The sequence below is a fragment of the Agelaius phoeniceus genome, chromosome 6, assembly GCF_051311805.1.
Source record: "Agelaius phoeniceus isolate bAgePho1 chromosome 6, bAgePho1.hap1, whole genome shotgun sequence".
In the NCBI taxonomy this organism is placed as follows: Eukaryota; Metazoa; Chordata; class Aves; order Passeriformes; family Icteridae; genus Agelaius; species Agelaius phoeniceus.
In genome coordinates, this window is record NC_135270.1 from 52,584,081 (window position 1) to 52,605,156 (window position 21,076).

The 21,076-nt window shown below is 37.0% G+C and overlaps 1 protein-coding gene and 1 long non-coding RNA gene across 11 annotated transcripts in view; one reads left to right on the forward strand and one right to left on the reverse strand.

Moving 5' to 3' along the window:
- The window catches only part of BEGAIN (brain enriched guanylate kinase associated), a 158,718-nt gene extending 153,400 nt beyond the window's left edge, over nt 1–5,318 (reverse strand). For 4 of the 10 annotated variants that reach the window (XM_054635665.2, XM_054635663.2, XM_077180703.1 and 1 more), the window contains exons 1-2: nt 5,166–5,317; nt 1,968–2,097 (exon numbers count right to left, since the gene is read on the reverse strand). In XM_054635665.2, coding sequence (XP_054491640.1) covers nt 1,968–2,018 — 51 coding nt within the window. In that variant the 5' untranslated portion in view covers nt 2,019–2,097; nt 5,166–5,317. Of the gene's footprint in view, nt 1–1,967; nt 2,098–5,165 lie in introns of those variants that run through there. The other 6 variants (XM_077180700.1, XM_077180705.1, XM_077180707.1 and 3 more) reach the window with 6 other exon arrangements.
- On the forward strand, nt 4,418–15,948 carry LOC143694416 (uncharacterized). The gene is made up of 4 exons (XR_013182887.1): nt 4,418–4,483; nt 7,107–7,210; nt 8,691–8,819; nt 13,919–15,948. It is a non-coding gene; the product is annotated as an uncharacterized LOC143694416 (long non-coding RNA).
- The last annotated feature ends 5,128 nt before the right edge of the window (nt 15,949–21,076 follow it).

Below are 21,076 nucleotides of genomic sequence, written 5' to 3' on the forward strand. Positions count from 1 at the left end.
AACTCTCCCAGTGCCCATTCTTGCTCAGATGTACTCTTCCCTCCTGCCTTAAATGAAAATTTTATCACATCTTATCCAGTCCTCTTCACACTTAATGCAGTTAATTTTGAAGTGTTTTATGGACCTTTCAGTTTTGCACTTCAGTTTACCCCTTTAAATAATGCAGATGTTCCTCTCTGGGTTTTCTTCCAACAGATGGTTTCCTTTTCCCTTTTTTTCTGTAATGGTTGTCAAATACAAATTTGCTTTTAATATAAGGTTGCCTACACCAGTTTCCTCATCAAGACAGCATTTCCTTAAATTCTTCTCAGCATTATTCTATATAGTTGTTCTCCAGAAATTCTACCATATTTTCAAGTTAATAATTATCTATTTCTAGGATGCTAGGCCTCACACAGCAAAAATTCAATTTCACTATTTCTGCTTCCTTTTAGAACAAAAATTTCAAATGGAGTGGAGATGTAGTCAGTGTTGTATGTATTGGTTTTTGCCTCACTAGATTCTGCTTGAAAGTGTTTCAGCCCTAAGGAGAATTTAAGCAGACATTTGCTCTGAGTCTGTAAGATTTAGCTGTCTTCAGGACCAGTAGAATGAAAATTCAGTTCTTTTATTTTAATGCATGACTTGTTATGGGAACAAGTTAAAGTGGGTTTTTCCTTTCTTTATCAGTTGTTGGTAGATTTGTAACATGGTATGACAAACAGAAAACTGGACCAGTACTGCCACCATTAAATCAGTCTGGATTCTTAAGAAATTGTGGGTTTTGTTGGCATGAAAAGGAAGTGAAAAGCTACTGTGGTGTCTCAAAGAACAGAGACTTCTGTTTCTGTGCAGGAATCTGTGCATGGTGGACAGTGTCTGCATTCAGCCTTGAATCTAAATCTAAAGATATACTGGATCTAAATTGCTCTAAATTCTCATTAATCAACCTCTCCACCATGATGAGTAAAACATTTATCTGTTTTACAACTACAGGGTGACTAAACTAAAGGCAACAAATTGCTGTGTCATCTTTCTTGTCAACATCCATAAGTCTGATTCATTTAATTTATGGCTGTATACCAGAAAGAGCTGTGATAGGCCTGTAAGAAGTGCTGAGCATTAGAGAAGAGATGGTTTTTTGGTATAAATCCTGCAACACCCTGAAAACAGAGCCACTGGTCTCTGGAAAATGCTACAGCTGCAGTAAAATTAGAGACAGACACCCAACTAAAATTCAAGCTATATTTATAGATTTAAAAATAAATGAAAAATTAAAGAGAAAAATGCAAGCACAAAATGTTTTAATATACCATTTTTTTTTTTCAGTTCCAGCACAACATTCCATTGGACACAGGCCCTTACTGCACTCAATATCATCCTGTCAGAGCACCTTCCATTACTGAGCAAGCAGCCAAGTTGAAAGACGTTGGCTGTTGTGTTGGCTGCTCCCTAGCAGTATAAAATGGCACCATGGGCACACATTACTGTGCACATCTTTAAAGTTTTTCAAAGATATACACAAGGCACTTGTGGCAACAGCTAATGACATTTGGCTACCCTTAATTACCAAAGGCCTTTTTCTCTCCCATAAAGAGAAATTTTACTCTCTCTGAGAAAAGCCAGAAAAAAGAGGCTGCAGACTGTATTTTTTTCCAAGTGTTTTAAGTGATCTTTTATTTATCCACAGTCCAGACAACGGACTGCTTGGAAAAGGGGAATACAAAATTATATGAGGCTAATCTACAGTGTGAGGAATGGATTAGTGGTCTAGTTTGGCCAAGCTTAAGAGCATAAACACTACAGCTTTTCCTTCATGTTGGAACTTCTTAGCTTGTGATATCACCTGTCTGATAAATTTTTGTCCTCATCCAAGAGAGACAGATCTTCCTAGCTAGAAGAAGTTAATAGCACCTGTGAATAACAGTTACATCAGAACACAGTTGTACATCAGATTTGGGTTTAAGCGACCAACCGCGGCTGCGTACCTTGACTGAGAATGAGTCCTCAAAATGCTCTCTATCCTCTGCCAACATCATCTTTTTCTTGCTCAGTTTCTGCTTTAGCCAGCTGCTCCATGAGCTCTTCTTCACACGCTGTACCGTTTTTGTGGCCGTGCTGTGGGATGGGTAGAGCTGTAGGTCATCTGCATTACACTAGCACCTGATTCTGTGTCTCCAGTTCACTTTGCAGTTGCTTGGTGAAAAGATGTAAAATAATTGATCCTTCTGAGAATACACAGATGAGGAGTCTTAGTTTCTTCCACTGCTCCTTGAAAATGTGTATTATTTTAGGAAAGTGTCAAATCCCTTGAGCCTAGTCTTTAAACATGTCCTTCTTTGAGGAAGTCTGGCAGTGTCATGGGGTTTTACAAATTAGGTACACCATTTCCCTCATTTTCCTCTCTCTTTTTGCTCTTCTTTTTTCCCAATAATAATAATAATAATAATTATTATTATTATTATTATCATTATTATTATCATCATTACCATCATTAAGAGGAGGGGAAAAAAGCATGAGAAAATTTAAGACAGTAGGGAGGAAGAATGAGAGGAATGGAATTATTTTCTCATGCAAAATCAGGCTTAGGATAAAAATACAGCGCCTTCCTCTTCAGGTGGAATGAAAATATTTCCCACTCATTAATTATGTTATATTTTAAAATTAATATATTTTATATACCAGTTTATTTTACTTTAATCCATTCCTAATTTATGCTGGATGCCACAATCTGCAAGACCTTGTTGTCTCTGAAGCTAAATAATGTTCCTTACTGATCTAACACCACATAAATGATGAACTAAGGCTACCCAAAGTCCTTCCCATTGATGCTTCAAGGAGTATTGAAGAGATCTTTCAGTGCAGCAGTGTTTTTCTTGTCATCTTTCTTTTATATCTGCAGGAATATGCAATTCTGCTAATTAAATGTTAAACATAGTGGGGAGTTTAAGACTGGAAGGTAAGTCTTTGTTAAGTGCATAAACCACAAAGGAATAAGATGTTGCTATGATATTCTCTCTCTTCTTTTTTTTTTTTTTTCCATCCAATGAGCTTATCCAAATTAGAGAATTATGTGTTAGACCAAATTATTCCAGAGCATAATACAAAAATTCACAGTTCTTTGTAGTAGGTCAAATCCTGACCCTCCCACATAGGGGCTTTGACTTCATAAGAGCAATAGGCCTGTACTAGGTTTGTTGGATTTCATTAGGATAGTTTTTTGCAGGATTAGGAAATCACAAAGTATAAGGAAGGAATAAGCCTTTTTACCTGGGCAATCCCATCAGTCATGAAGCCACCATTTTGAAGGCTTTCCAAAGGCAGTTCTCTGTCTCTTCCTCACCCACCCAGTCTGTCTCAGAAACAGTTTATCAAGGACTGCTTCCTCTAGTTGAGAAAGTGTAACAGCTGTGCAAATGGCCTGAGCTTGTTAGTGGCATTTCTGCTCACTGATGCCTCCTTTAGTCTTGTGGGGATGGTACCATAAATATCACTATTTACTGGTCTTGTTATTACTATGCTGTGTCTTCCTGAGATTTTGGGAAAGGATGTGAAATGTCAGAATAAACCTCTCCATTATTGGCTTCTAATTTATTAGGCTCTTCATAGCTGGCCCTTGGGAAGCTTAATGCTGCTTGCAAAAGGAAGGATATATTACTGTTCACCATACCTGGAACACAGTAATTCTGTTATCTCTGTTTCAATTCTTTATCTCTGCATATGCATAATCTGCCAAAAACTTCTATGTCTGTTACACAGTAAATAAGGAAATGCTTGTTCCAGTTCCATGCTTCAATATGTCCTGAAAAAGTTTGCTTAAAAAAAAGCTTGCCTTGCATATAAATGAGTTGGAATGGAAGTATGTTTTAAAATTTGTTGTTCTGAGTAATTTGAAAATAACTGAGAGAAATAAGTGGTAATTTAATACTAATAAGTGGTAATTTTAAGCTTGACTGCTGTTACCATGGGTTGTTGAGGGATGGATAACTTGAGCAGGAGGGAAGTATTTATGTAGTTTTCTGCAGGAGTTAACTAAACAGTGTGAATTTTTTTGCAGCACAATCTTCCCTACATAAAAAACTATGACAAATAATACTACTTGGAGGTATAGTATATGCTTGTGCTAAATGTTTCCAGAATACCGGTTCTGGTGCTGTAATGCCTCAGATGCAGCTATAATATATTTCTGCTGAGGGCTGCAAACCTGCATGTTTGCAATCAGAGTTGCATGTCATAGGAATTGGTGATAAGCAGGTATGACTAAAGAACATAAAAAAAGGTCTGTTTGTATTTGGATATGTGTGTGTTTGCATATCAAATGTAAAAGTAGCCCTTTGCATTGCCTGTTCCTAACCCCTCTCTATTACAACACTTGCAATTTAAACACAAAGCAAAATATTGTTATTTTTTTTTCCTTCCATGGCCATAGTCCCACCTCATTCATTATATTAAAGAGACATGTCCATCAGAGCTGTTTAAATACTCTTGCAGAAAGCATGCTACAGTAAGTGCTGTTTGTTTTGGCTGTTTGTTATGCATTTCTGTTGTTTCTCATAGAAACAATTTTTTCATTTATACTCTGTTGGGTTTATCAATGTTTGACTAATACTTTGTATAATTAGACAAAGTAATGCACTACATGTATTTTTCTTCATCATTTAATACAAACCTGAGCTAGGTTTAATGTGTACATATTAACTTTATTAATATTAATGCCACTGCCTGAATATTTCCTTTCTTGAAGATATCAATTATTTTGATAATTTCATACTTAATAGCCAGTAGCATATTCAGAATACATATTCCAGTTTTGATGAGATCAAATAGACATGTTCCATGATGTGCATTATGCAAACAAAAGATATATAACTCATTTAAAAAAACCCTATCATGACAGTCAATTATAAATCATTTCATTAGCTTTCCAGCACTGCAGCTTTAGGAAGCTCCATCTATATAATTTGCTGTCTTGTACCTTAATGTATTAACTATTTCCTTTTAAAGACAGTAATGTCTGCCAAATGAAACAACAGAGCATGTTAATTCATATTTAAAGTAGGCATCCAGTTGTCATATTGCAGCACCACTAATTCAAGGCTGAAGACTTCTTTACTACCTGTTATGAATTTTAAATTAAAAAAAACAACAACAAAAAACCCATGCAGTAAAGAGAAAGAAATACTTACTTGAGAAGGATTCTGCAAGCTCCGTTCTGCTAGTCCACAGACTGAAATGATGGAGCCAGATTTAGAAGTCTCTTATTAGGTGCATGCTGCTTCAACAGTTACAGCTTTTCTTTTTTTTTAAACTGAAAGACGGAATCGTTTTCTTTTAATGAAGCCAGCACAGAATATGCTGCCCACGTTGCTATGAGAGACTAAACTTGCAGAGCAAAGTCTGGCAATTTCAAAATAACTTACTGGGGGTCATTCACTCTCAACCTGCCACTGCTTTTCTGTGTAGTCACAAACTTTGGCAGCATCAAGCAAGATCATGGAATGTCACAAATGCAGGAAATTACCAGTTAGTCATGCACACTTCAGACTGAAAGCAATTGAGGCAGCATTGTTTGTGAATGTAGGTATGAAACCAAGTTAAGCCAAAATCTTTCCATTTGGAGCATCCACTGAATTCTCTTAAAAGGGAACAAGTTTTTGCAGTCAATCTGCAGTACCTGCTACTCTCCTGCTGCTTGGATGCTATGGCTAGAGCTCCAGAAGAAAAGAATGTAGAAACTGCCCCAAAGGGATCACATGAATGTGAAAAACTATGGTTTTTGTTTCACCTTTGATATTTTGGGAGAAAGACTATTAAACATAATATTTTGTGTGTGTGTACACAAACCAATGCAATTATAAAGATATGTAATTATGGTTATAAAATCATCCATATGTATGGATATATAGTAAATATATGTATCCATATATTTACTATATAAAACTACGCACAGTTTTGGAGTTTCATTGATGTCAAACCATTACAATTACAAAGAGAGGTAATTATGGTTATAAAATTATCCACATACATCTGTATATTTAATATATAGAACCACTCAGAGTTTTAAAGTTTTAGTGATATCACCATTTAAAGTATTTAAATGGTTTTTTAGGATCCTGGCTATGGAAGGACCAACACATAAGGGTATGTCATGGTCCAATAGTCTATTATATCTGCATCTGCAGTATTGCACTGCATATATAAGTTTAGCCCTGCATTTTGAAACATATTTTGTCTTTTGCCCAAGAATGCTTTAGGATAGAGAGAGATTTCTGATGCATTTGTCAGTTGGAAATGCCTCTGAGTAGTCAGGTTTTGGCTGATTTGGTTTACCCAGAAGACTGGATCTTTCAGCCCTGACGTGGAGACAGAGGTGAGCTGTGATATTACCCATACTCTGCATCATTACCTTGCCAGCCTGAAGGTGGGGAGATGGCCAATGTTTAGCCATACCCCATGCCTTGACTTGCAAAAAACCCTAAAGTGTCAGGGGAGAGGGAAGGATAACTGGCTACAGTTATTGAAGTGATTGAAGCGCTGCTTTTGAGTTCCTACCATGCATTCCAGCCAGAGTGGGCTTGCTCAGAAGCTCCTCCTTACAATTGCTACTTATCACCTGTCAGGAGATTTGGGTTTATTGCTCCCATTAAGTTTTGGTCACTGTACAATGTGAAACAACTTGGCTGTTCAAGGAGGCAGATCTTCACAGCATCCCAGGGGCAAACTTAACAGTAGCATCTTCCTTTCACCACAAAAAAACACCACTTGCTGTCAACACTTGCTTGTTGACAGGCAATATTTAATGCTTCTGGACTGACATTGAATTCAAAACTCAAAAGAAGGTTCTGGAATCTATCACTCATTGCTTCTAACAGCTGGTGCAAGGTGCAGATATAGAGCAGAGGTTTGTAGCTCATGACTTGTTTCTTCAGTAGTAGAGTGGCTCCTGCAACCACGGCATCTTGTAACTGCATCTCTACTTCTGTATCCATTCGTTTTAACCAATGGTGACATGGAAAATGTTTGTCTTCTCTTTATTCTGTTTGCTTTTGTGGTGTTTAGGGACTGTTTTGTTTAATTTGTTGGTTTGGTTTTTGTTTTTTAATTTGTTGGTTTTGCTTTTTTTCCAGAGCAGTGAGGCCATTGGAAAATTCTGGAACAGTTTTTCCATTACAAGATCTTTTGACTAACAAAGTCTTCTCCTCAAACTCCATTGTATCCTAGAAGCAGGCAGGTGAGCTTGAACCATGTTTGAAAATGCAAATGTGCAGTGATTATATGTCAGGACCTCCATGTATGAAGAAGGGAGAAAGACCATTGCATTTCTTACGAAAATGTAACTTTTTTCTCATTGAGCTGACATGAGAGAAAACATGACTTCATTTGCAGATTTTGCTTTAGCCATTACCATATCTGCAACTGGGAGGTTAGAGAGAAAAATACTTGTCAGCTCTGTGTGCATATCTCTAAATCTTCTAGGCTGAAAAATGTTTTTCCAGATGTTATTGGTCAATTCCAAATTAGCCCAATGGAACTCCAGTTCCAGTTACCAAATGGAAGTAAGTCAAGGCAGAAGAATTTCTCAATAAAAGAAATGTCTCTCATGAGCTATAAATTACTTCTTTTTTTTCTACCACCTTTTTCATTTCTTTACTTCAAGGCTTGCTTTTCCTTTTGCACATGCTGGTGTGCTGTACCAAACAAACCCCTTAAGCAGAGCTTTCTCCTGAATCCAAAATCCTACTGTGAAGTCCTGTACAGGACACATGAAGTTTCTCAGGATAAAGGACTGGCACAACCACTGAGCTTGGAGAAAGATATAGGATTTATGATCACTGGTGTGGCTGAGGAAACAGTAAAATGATTGATTCTAAGTATATCTTGCAGAACACTGCTATTTAACCACTCATTCTTTCTCTTTTTGAAGGTTTTTTTTTTTTTTTTAATCCACCTTCTTTTCTCAGTAAAATTATTGCTAACAATAACCTCAGCAGCAGTAGGGAAAGAAAGTACAGTCAAGGCTCAACTTTGAATTTCAGCAGTAATGTGACCGAAGCCTTTGGCCTTGGCCTTTCAGGGGATTTGAACTGAATATTTTAAAATTCATTCAGTGTGAGGGTTATGTCTCAAATGGTGAGAGAAAGAATCCAATGAAGCAGATATTTGTAAATTTGGTGTGCAAACAGGTAAAAGCAAAAGTCTAGGGCAGGACTAATCCCATTGCTCAGTTGGTCATTGATTGTACAACAGTTTATGGTAACTTTATGTGGACAATATTTTTATTGCACCGAACAGTACAAGGATTAGATCCTCCAGTACATTGCAGTTCAGCCTGGATGAATAACAGGCATTGCAACAGAAATACTGCCAGGAAACTTCAAGTATTTTCTAAGAGTCTATGAAAACTGTATCTATAATGAATTCAGGTAAAACATGTGAAAAGAGTCACAGCTGAACAATAATAGGAGCTTTGGAAAGTTCAGTGTCCAGTGTCTTTTAGTGTCACCTTCTTTCAGCATAATGTTTTAAATCCTTGTTATAAATACCCTCATCACCTCAAACTGAGATATAAAATAACCAGAGGTTAGTAGCTGGAAAACTGCCCGGTGCAAAATAAAATGTAACACTAAAATAAACAGTAGGTTTCCCTGAAAAAAATTGCTATAGAGTGTAACAAATTCTTGAGAATTTAGAAATTTTACTAAATTTCACAGAATCACAGAATCGATTGAGGTGGAAAGGATCTTAAAGATCATCTATTTCCAACACTCCTGCCATGGCCAGGGACACCTTACACAAGACCAGATTGCTCAGAACTCCATTCAACCCTTGAAGACCACCAGGTATGGGGCATCCACGACTTCTCTGAGCAACCTGTTCCAGTCTCCCAGCACCCTCACTGCAAGAAATTTCCTCCCAATAGCTAATTTAAACCTGTCCCATGATGTATGTATATACATACACTTACATAAATGTACAAAATGTACAAGTGTACAAATGTACACTTATATAAATGTACAAAATGTGTGCACCTATTTTGGTTTGCAAAGTAATTAATTCTTTCATGGGAAAGAAGTCAGGAACACAGTAAAATGGAACAGCCACTTGTGTTTGAATATAGGGTTTTTCATTAAAGTGATCAGCCATTACAATGAATTTAACATCTTTAATTGGTTTTGCTCATCCTCCCTCCATTGAATGATGTAAGCAGGAAGTTTGGAGACATAAGCTTACCCAGTCCTTTGGTGAGGACCCACTTCTATGGGGAGTATTTTCAAATGCTAGGACACAAAATGACAGAAGGGGCTTGGCGATGGGCTTCAGAATCCTTCCCTGACAGTCCAACAACAGTTCAAAGTTTTCACAGCCCCAGGGAGAGAGAAAGGGGGCGTTGATGTCCCTTTGCTAACTCAAAACCTACAGAGGAAAACTGTAGGGTGCAGCCAGGGCCAGAGGCTCCCAGAGGCACCTCTGAGCCCTTGCTGCCAGAGCCTTGTGTTTGCCCTGTGCTGTCTATCTGTGTCTCTTGGCCAGACTTGGGGAACCTCATATGTGGTTGGTGACTGGAGTGGATCACTGAAAACAGAAGTCTCAGGAAAGATTGGTCCTGTGATGCTTTATATTGGTGCAGCAGGACTTTTGGATAAATATAAAGTCATCCCTTAAAACTGACAATCTGGGTATTTGCTGGGTTTGACCTCAGTCTACAAATAACCTCAGCTGCTTTGAACCTCCATTTCTAAAGAAAAAATAAAAATGCCCAGCTTGTATCCTGGAGACCTAAGTTGTTCCTTGGCTGGGGGATTGTTCTGTCTTTCAAAGTCCTCTGGGATTGTTCAGCAAAATAAGTGTGTCTCATCTGGCTGCAGCATCACTGTCAAGTGTAATCGAATATGGGGAGAGAGGAGATAACCTTGAAAGAGGGGGTGTGCTGCAAAGTCAGGCAGTGGAAAGCAAGTTCCCTTTCACGAGTGCAGTCCTCTTCCCTCCCCCCCACCACGTTTATCATTCTCCACACATAGCCTGCTATCTGCACATCAGTCACGCTCCACTCCCAGCAGCCTGGCTACTGCACACCTACGCACAGATTCCCACAGTCTTCATTCATTTCACATTTGTGTCAGCATCTAAACACCTCTATGGAAACCATAGCATGCACAGAAAATTAATGTTGGTAATGAGAGCGTTGGTGAAGAGTCCACTCTTCTTCTGGGAGATGGTCATTCTGGACATTAATAGGTTGGATTTTGTGTTCCAGTAAACCTCGTCACTTTTATTATTACAAAATAAAAGGTAAAAAAAAGGCAATTGCAAATGTCATATGTAATGACTTCTGAGAAATACAAACTTTACTTTTGTCAAAAGAAACATAATTTGATGGTGTCAAGCTGAGAACATTATTAAAAGTAGGGAATATAATATTATCCTGTTGAAGGTATTGACAACAATATAGCTTGGAGCATCTTGGACTTAACCTTGGGTCAGCAATGCTAAGAACATGACCTGTTACAATCTCTACAATCTTCAAATTTCAAGTGTATTTTGTTAACTCTGCAGATAAAGCATTCTGCTAAACTAGAATGCTTTTGGATTTTATAAAGTATTTTTATATCTCTTTCTTTTTTTTATGTTGCTCCAAGGCTTTATAGATTTTCAACAGGATAGCATTCTTTATACCATCTGTAACCATCATTTTTCCAATACGTTGCCAATGTTGCTTTTCTAGTTATTTCTCCTACAATTGCCACAAGAAGATCCAGGGAAGGCAAAATAGCAAAATCAGACCCCAGATGCCAAAATGATTTGTGAAAATGCATATATCTGTTAAACTCTATTTAGACAGCTTTTCGCTAAGTATATTTAAATTATGGCCTTATGTCATGCTAGCTAATGTGAGAAAACACATTAGTCTTCCAAGCTATAAACATGTCTGGTTTCTAGAAAAAAGTTACTTTTTAGAACTGACATTGTAGAATTTTTCTAATTGGTCTTAATCTCGAGAAAAAAAGAATGCAAATTAAATAGTATGCAGTGTTATAAGGCATTAAAGGCAGGAAATATTACTTGTGATTTAGACATAATGTCACTTCTTGGTATGAAGAAGTTGATTGACTACTTCTAAAATAATTATTCTTGCTTGAATGCCTGAGGAAATATTGATTGCTTTAGAGTTGTGTTTCATCCCATGACTTAATACAGCTAGTGTTTTAGGGCCTTGTTTTGAACAGCCTGCTTTATTAGGAATATGAAGAACAAACAGAACTTTCTAACTCACCAAGATCCCCCTGTAACACTAACCTCAACCATAATCCAATACCCATCAGCTCTGAAAACTGAAAATTATGTTTCAAGGTAGGTGTCATTAACATGCTGCTAAATGGGACGTGACATCCCATTCTACCATGGAGCATGGCAGTTGCAGGTTGGTAATAGTGTGGGCTGTTTTCTTTGCTGAGATGTAGTGTGTCTCTTCCAGGGATTGATGGATTACTTCTGCCAACAAAGAACACCAGAATTCCTCACTGGCTAAATGCTAACAGCACAGGATCAGAATTCTTAAGGTCATTCTCAAAGGGAAAATAAATTTTCAACTTTTTATGCCACCTATCATATTAATCACCTCATTTTTTAAATTTCTGAGTCTTATAAAATGTATTATCTTTTAAATACCTAACAATTTGTTTAGATTTCTGATCATGGAGTCATGTGATTCCTGGATTTAATTTATAAGAAGAGGAATCTGTGCTTTAGAAAAAACACCTGCTAATGTTGCAACTGCATAGAAATGAAAGTAGGAAACCCCAAAATAAAGATCCAAAATTTATTTTAAACCAATTAATTAATTTGTACCATGCCTGACTCATAAAACAAGTTTTCATTAGTTGCAAATGACGCTTTGTTCACATTGCAATTTGCAGTTTAAAGACATTTCAGCATGTATGCAGATGTAAACAGCATAACCCCTCAAAAAACATGAACCAGCTCCAAATAGAATTAATGTGTTGGAAAGTGCTGATCTAGACTAACCCAAATTGCTCTTGGACCTATTTGATTCTACTGAGGAAAAATAATAGCATCTCCTGCAGTAATGATTAAACTCAAAAATGCAAGTTCTATGTGATCCTCTGTAGGTGCATAGGTACTAGAGATAAATTTAATAAACTTTTAGCAAGTTTCTGGCAATGAGAAGGCTCAAAATGTCACCATCCAAATGGTTATGTATGGATTGATGTTCAATTTTTAATCATCCCAAAAATTCAAGGATCTTCAGATATTTAGACTGAGTTGTCATTAAACTGGCAGAATCCCATTTAACTGACAGATATCCCATTTAGGATTGTTACATAAGACCACTGCTGGATAGCCGCGATGCCTTATTGCAAATCTGCCCATAGTACTGTGTTTCAAACTTCCATAATGAATTTGGCAAAGTTGTGTTTTACACAATAGTCTGTATTTCATGTCTTAACTGTTGAAGAATTACTCTGTTGCTGCTCTTGTCCTTGATGAATGTCCCTTCAGAAACATATTGTTTAAAGAAGCTTTCTTCTGCTAAAATAGCTTTTATTTCTGTCAGCTTACTCTGTCAGATCATCTCTTCTGTGCTGTCAAGAGGATTATAATGAGGTAGGTGGCATTAAATGATACAAAATAGAAATTCACAATCAGTCTGGCAAAAGTACTCAGGTAGTGATGAAGGGTTGCAGGGGTAGATAGTGGACCAACAAAACAGACACTCTCATTATTGTATTTTCTGGTTATTGTTGCTGTATGTGATATTTTCCTCTTACCTTCCCTCTTGCAAATCATAAGGATTGTATTTGAGTATTCATGTTTATTTTGCTCAATAGACTTGTGAATCAAAGTGTTTCTTAGAGGAGAAAGTTTGTTTATGGGGGAGGTCAGATTTTTACTTTGGTACCGTATATTGCTCCAGGATTTTGAGAGCTAATAACCTCTGCCCACATTCCTACTGGGAAAACAAAAATGATTGTCGGTCGTTATTGTCACAAGGTTGGATAAAATTGTATTTTACATGGAATTTGCACCTTTGGGGCCTTTTATTCCTGCATAATATTTTGTGATTCTTGAGCTTTAAAAAGAGAAAAGAAAAACACTGAGGAAGAGAAACATGCTTACAAAGTTCAGAGCAGCCATCCAGAGCTCCCAGGACAAGCATGTTATATGACATATAAAAATCTTATGGTAAACAGTAATTAAGAGGACTAATACTGTATCAAACTCTTGAATGAACAGAAATGGCTGCCTGTTGCAAATGAACTATTTTCAAAAGTGTGAAACTTGCCATAAGTAACACAGTAGACCACAGGTTAAGAGGGGAAATCTAGCAGGTAGCAGGAATTTCTTAGAGAGATTGTCATGTGTGGGATAAAAGTTTATATGAAAGAAAGCAGGAAGGATGGATTCATGAAACTATTGAATTAAGAAAATAGATAAATCCTCATCCAGTCTAGCATACTTACAAAATAGAAATGCTGATGTTTTCAGGCAATTTTGATGAAGATATTTTGCTGATCTGAATGCAAATTTGAGTATTTCAGACAGTTTTATGATATTAGAAGATGATAATTTTCAGAAGTGCTCAATGTTACTGCTATTTAAAATTCAATCAAATCCCTGATGTTTCAGTGTGGTAGTAACCAAGCCTCCAGCACTGTAATTTTTTTGAGACCCACTAATACACATAACTAGATGACTGTTGTCTCCTGATAGTGTTTGCTGACCTGAGGCACCAATGCTTTTCTCAGGGGACAGTAGCACTCCTTGCTTAACAATATCTTTGGTCTTTTCCTTTCCACCCTTGGAGGAGGAGTTGCTTATCAGCAAGTTCCTGGGTCACAGTGACCATCCCAGATCCCTCTGGGTGCATATCTGATTTGGCCAGCAGTTTCCTGATGTAATCTGCCACCTTATTTTCCAGATGTCAACAATGTTCCTGGTTTGGAGTGTGTTCAGAGAGAAGAAACAAGCAAAATGCTGCTGAATGCCTGGAGCCTGGTAGATCTGAGTTCTGACCTGTAAGACTCTGAGTGACACAGTCAGCTCTAGTGGGTCATCCTATTCAAAGACACAACACTCACAGGAAAATGTTTGGAAAATTATATTTCCCACATGAATGGAATATATATCTCACATAAAATCCTGCCCCACATCAAATTAGGCTGCTTCAGAGGAAGGCAAAGGACCTTACTTCCTGAAGCAATTTTCTCCATAGAAGATATATATATTTTCTCCATAGAAGATACTCAGACCCTATATCCTAGTAAGCAATCAGGCTAATAATTTTACAATAAAATACAAGGTACTTTATCAAGTCAATTGCTACAAACAGGGAGGTGAAATATTTTCCCAAATTCTCCATAATATTTGTTGTGATTGGATTGTGGTAATAATGTATTTACAGTTACCTGTCTACTGTAGGATAAATAAATTCAGAGCAAGCAAAGTCAGAATTTGACAAGAATACAGGATATCTAGTTAATGCATTTTTATGTAGGTGAAAGTACAGACAGAAATACACTAGTTATAAAAGCTAAAGCACTATTTCTCAGAGCAATGTAGATTTAATGCACGCAATAGATTATGTCAGTAAAACAGGTTCCTGTTTTGCTCTGACCAAAAATTGTTCAGACTAGACCTACTGACAAACTACAGCTGCAGAAATTTCATTTTCTCTTCATAAGGCCTTCTCTTTAACTGCAGGCTAAGAAGAAGCTTACTTTTGTCTGCTCTTTAGCTAGTACTTCTTATGCAGTACTGTGCTTAGCAGTTCTTCCAGACTTTCTCGAGGCGTCTACAGTCAATGATGGATGAAATTATCTCTGGGTAAAAGAAGAGGTGTATTACAGTTTATAAAATGGCATGGATTCTCATTAATTGCTTCCATGTCATCACTGTGCTCAGCATGGTTTTAATATGAACTTTGGCTCAAAGAAAGAAGAGGTGTTACTTTATCTATGAGTAACTTTATCTACTTCCATGAATTAGCATGGCTGTGCATCATGCTTTTTGACATTTATGCTTGTTCCACTGCCTGCCTAAGATGGTTTACCCAGTAGCTTCCCAGAAAGAACATTTAACAGTACAGTGCAGTGTACCTCCACCTCTGTGCTCATAACACCTTTTTATGAGGCAAAGTGTTCTGTTCCTCAGTGTTCTGTTCCTTAGGGAGCACTTTTGAGGCCAAACTTTTTCTCTCCCATGTTGGACATGGTTTAATCACTAATACCTCTATTTTGGAATACCCAATTCACTGAACTAATTGCAGAGCTATTTTTCCAGCTCATAGTAAAAGTACATTATACAATATTCTTAGCATAAAACAGCTTACAACCCTCTTACATAGCCAAAACAGATTGTTCTTTTGAAATTTCTTCAGAATCACTCCTGCTCAACAGCTTTTGGGTCCAAGTTCCATGGAAGTGATGAACAAAACCAGTCTTGGGATCAGGTCTGCAGGCTCTACTCTTGAAAGCAGAACTATATCTTTATACCAATAAACTAATATCTCTAGCACTGAGGCTGACTGTCACAAAATAGCTTTGACCATTCTCTCGATCTCTCTTAGTCTTCAAAACAGAAAAGTTATTTTATACATTATAGCTTGGAATTTTTATTTGTCCATATTGATTCTCAGACTGTGTCCAGGATTTAGGCGAGGGCTAAATATCTTGAGTCAAAGCTGGGTCAGGCTATAATGTCATTGAAATGTGTCACCCTGTTTTTTTAAGATTTTCTAAGTCTTCTGATGTTGACATTCTTGTAGTGAACTTTCTCACACACTTTCTGTAAATAACTCATTGTTTTGCATTTCTTTATGGAGGAGGAGAGAGTTGATAGGCTGTTAGTTTGACCAGTGTCATTGGAGAGGTGGCACTGTCACCCTCCAATCCACTGTTACTTTTGGAAAACTATAAATGTTGGAGTCAGAAAATAAACTGCCCTTTTTTCTTCACCTTAAGAACAGTGGTGTGTGCTTGTGTTCTTTCGTGTCATATAGTGACAGAAATGGTTTAGATAATTGTGTTTCATTGCCTAGGAATGTTTCTTCATACTGTTCACTAACCTGGCTCTGTCTGCCAGGACAGTTATATTTCTCATAATTGTTTATCAAAAAGCTGCAGGAGCTCGATTCTGTCACATTTCTGTTTCTTCTCCAATTTTCAGCTGTTTAAACTCAGCTAAGATAACAGCCTTGCTATTACTGCTCTTTTATTTCACCAAAATATGCTGTTGCACCTGTTTCCATTATGTCTGCACCTTGAATAATCTCCAGTGATCTCTCCATCCACTCGAGAGTCACAATCACATTGTGTTTTGGGGCTGTTTCCATTTTGATTTTACCTCTCTGGTTTCACTTAATTTCAACGCAATACAACGGTTCAACTAATTTTTTTTCCTGAGTGCAGTGCAGAAAGTATTCCTCAGTAGCTGCTTCTTTTACCTAACCAGCATCCATCAATTCTATGCTGCTGATTTTCCAGAAATAACACCCTTTTCATTTTTTGTGATTTCTATTCCTCTTTCCCCCACCTCCCCACCTGTATTTTTACACTTATCTGTTCTCCTTATTGCTTAGAACAAGTACAGTCTAAAATCAGTATGTTCTTCTTTTATTCCTTAGTCTATGGATTTGGAATTCTAACTTTAGATACCTAAGCTGGAATATTGTGTCACCACTATAAATACAGTCCATGCCTAGGAATAGGCTTGCACTGGGATTTACAAGTTTGTAATTACTGGCGATAAGTAAATCCCACTAAAACCTCATATGAATACTTCATTTTAAAAATTGCCATAAAGTTTATGAAGTATTTTTAATGCAAAATTCAGGAAAGCCATCTCAACTTTTTGAATGGAAAATGCATTACTTTATCTACAATGTATTTTAAGAGTTAGGAAGCTCTGGAATGTATGCTGTGAGCTACACAGTACCATGACAGCAACCTTGCAAATCCTTACATGGCCCATAAAATACCATTTTTTGCACAGCAATTTATTAGGGATTAATTAAGATTAGGGACCAAATTTGATGTTCAGTGTGTATTAATAGTCATTGCATTGTTCATTCAAGAATTTTGGCCATCTCAAATACACGGCATCAAGTATTCCAAATAAAAATGGTTTCAGCTGGAAATCTGATTTCATTACAAGCTTTTGGCACCAGTGAACATTGTATTTTGAGTTCTTCTCCATTTCTCATTTTTACTTCAAAAATACAGGTTTGAGGATTAAAATGGAAGGAATGTTTACTGGAGAAGCTTTGCTTTTGAAAGTGAAGGAGGAAGCAGTGAAGAATTGAGCAGCCAATGTTGGAAGGGACCTCAAGAGTTTATCTGGTCCAACCTCTCACAGATGGGGAGCCTAGGTGAGATCATCTATCACCCTATCCTATTACATCTTGAAAACCTCCAATATCACTATGCCTAAAGTAATTTTGCACAACTAAGCTAAAAATTTTACTTTTAAAAATGCAGTGGGTACTGGTCTAAGTTTTCTCTATTTAAAAATTTATTTTTAAAGTGGAAAATGAAATTTTATTTGTAACAAAACAAGCAGATTTTTATGAGTCTTGGATAACATTGACAGAAAAGTCATAATCTACTTCAAGCTTCCATTCCAAAAAAAAAAAAAAAAGGAAAGAAAAATCATTCAACCGATAGGCATAAGCAAAAATACAATTAAATACTCTAACTGAGTGCATTAGACAAAACAGAATGAAACATAATTAATGGTATTTATAATTGAGGTATAGAACCAGTGACTTTTTAATTAAAGAAAGAGAGGACCTAAATGTATTTGTACATGATAAAATGAACAGAAAGGGTAAAGGAAGGGGAAGGGAACAATGGAATTCTGTCTATTGTGCTTCTAAGGCTGCCTTGTTTAGCTCAGATACACTGGCATTTTCTGTTCTGCCTTCCTTCCTAAAAGATCAAAGTCCTGTAAGTGGTATATCCCTATAGGTTTCAGGAATTTTGTAGAGAAGGGGAAATTCTAGATTTTGCCTGCATCCACTATACAGACATGTGAGAGAGCAGTTTCACCTATTGTGGAAACTCCTGGTTGTTTCAATCTCTTTTACTGCTAGTCATCAATAAACCAGAGGAAGCTGAGAAGATATAGAATATTTTTAATATCCAGATCCTGACGTCAAAATAGAGGGTTTTGATTTTGGACCATTTTAGAGAATAGTTCTAATCAATTGTTATGGTTAGTTTGTGCATTATACTGAAACTGAATGTGAGGAACCGAGGTGCTGGCAACAAGTCAAAGTTGAATGTACCTATTTGTTATTTGATAAAATGAATGAATGGTTTCCAGCACAGCTTCTGAACTTCTCTTAAGAAAGGTCACTCACTCACTGCAAGGGAAATTGTCTTTCAATCAAGTCCTCTCCCAGCTGTGGCTTGATTTATGTCTTATTGCAAGTATTAACTGAAAATGAAAAAATAACATAATGCCATAAAAGTGTTATTGGAAAATGGAAAATAACATCACTTCTATTATTGCTGACATGAAGCCAAGCTGATCTGTGAATAAAAGTCTTGCAGAGGATCAAAAGCTCACATTGTGCTCTTGCCACCAAAGACAGGTCTCAAGAGAGCATCTCTCTTTGTGGCTACTTTATTTTCAGTGTTCTTGTAGAAAGTCTTTTGTGGCCCTAGGAAAAATGAAGCCTCATTATTGGCCTAAATAAAAGCTCACAGTTGTGAAGATGCTTTTGGCAATAACATAAGCCCCAAACAGATTTGAAATAGGGAAGAGGTGTTTGCCATGTGGTTAAATGAGAAGCCCTTCCAAGGCTTAGAAGGCAGAATGGGAGAGGGAAATGCAGCTGAGATGGAAATAAAGGATTAAATTCTGTAAACCAGAGGTGGCTTGGTAGGTAAGGTGGCCTTTAGAATTTGTATGTCCTTTCCACTGTTTAATGTGTGAGCCTGGGAAAGCCAGTCTTTGGTTAGCCATTTCCAAGTGTGTAATTATCTCACAAAGACAAAGCCTTGCCAGATAATAGAATGCCCAGAATCCACACAGGAGTTGTAGGAGCCCATGGAACACGAGCTGGAAGAGTTATGACACACTGAGAGCAGAGAACCAGGAAGGTGCTGAGAGAGGTTGTTCAGTATGAGAAGAATGAAACCCAAACACAAGTATATACTCTGCTGCAGTCCATACACCACTACATTGCAAAAATGACTGCTATGATGTACCCAAACAGATTTTTTTTTAAATAAGAAAACAGGTATATCAGGGGCTTAAAATGCTGAAATATCATCTCAAATGGCTGATTTTCAGAGTTTGCTTTCTTAATTTATTTTTTAAAGAGGCCGAATTGGAAAGAAACATCCCTATCAGTTTGAAGAAAATGCACTGTTTTGAGCAGTTTGCCATTTTTTCAGCCTTGTACCTGGGCAGTGTGGTACCTGAAAACAACATGTTCTGTAGAAGAGCAAATGTATTATCAGAACAAGCTGCATCAGACAAACTTTACTATGTTGTTACTAAAACATGCTCAGGCTTCCTTCCCCACAGCACCTCTGTCAGACAGCTGGTGTCATCCAGTGACTCTCAAACACATCAACTGAATAAAATGAATATTCTAATCACTATTTGGAGATACATACTCAGCCACTAATTCTTTATTATGAATTTTATTGAATTTTATTAGTCATAGTCCAAGCCATAGGGTTTGACTGAAGTTTCCTACTTGGAACTCAAAGAGTTTTTCATTCTAAAATGTGGGATATTTTGATTATTCATTACTATTAAGGTAGGACAAAAAGCCTTACCTGTCAACTTTCTATCCATGGGATCTTTACTAATTCTGTTTTACAGATGACACAAAATCTCTGGCTCATGTTTATAGACTGCCTTGTAATTGTTATTCCAAGATTCTATTCAGCAATAAACATGATTATCAATGTCAGATCTGTCAGCAAACTGCTGTAAGAGAGTTTGAGTATCCCTAGAATTGCATGATCCTCTCTTTTTTCTCTGAAACACAAGGCAGAACAAAGGTGCAGAATGAAAGGCCAACATGTAGCTTCTTGACTGACAATGAAGTACCATCAGTAGAGTAAAATTCCTTTAATTTTTGGATTTGGAAGAAAAGAAAGGAGCTTACCATGATTAAGATCACTGTCAAATACACAACTTATCTTTCTCCCACAATTTATTCAGAGGAAATTTGCAGTGTGTATGGGAATATGATTAAAACTGATGAGGAAGACTGGATCTATACTGAAAAATAGATTACTACCACTTAGCTTCAAACATGGATAATTCCTACACCCTGCTTGTACAGATGCTGACAGAGAATCTGACATGGGGCTGATGTCTATGCAGCCACACAAGGAGATAAGAGACCAAAGTTGAGTGAATTTGACTTCCAAACTGGAATTCATCAGAAGTAGTAGCAGCATTTGAAAATTCTACCCAACTAAACTTTTGCTTTACCAATCAAAAGTTGAGGAAAGAGTTCCATGTACATGCTATGTACATGAATGACAAAACTGCTTGTTTTTATTCTCAATGTCTTCCTGGCTAGCAGGAGTAGAGGAGGCAACTGTGGAGATGGAAAGAATATATAATTTTCTGTATCATCTGTCCTTACACTTCATGGGATTTTCTTATTTACTAGTACAGAAAGAATTTGAGAGCAAGGTCTTGTTTGCTAAGATATTAATTTAAACATCAGGGTAATCTAAACTGAAATTGTATGTTTGGATTTCATATATTAAATGATAACATGGGAAGAACTAGTGATAGGTTATTTAGATGGGGACTGGTTTTGCTTGTTCATTGTAAAATTTTCCCAAACATAGCCCAACATGTACCCTGTTTGCATCTAGAATTTGTCAGGCTTTACTTTTACAAATTAAATGGATGCGTGGGTACATTAGCTTTGACATAACACCTAAAATCAGAAGGTACAAGTAATACTTTACACAGAATAAAAGTGGATCTAGCTGCTCAGATATCAAATTCTATGTTGAAACGAAGATATTTGCAGTTCTGTCTTGTGGGCCACATATTGTTGACTCAGAGATAAAAGAGAAGTTGTGTCAGTCCCGAG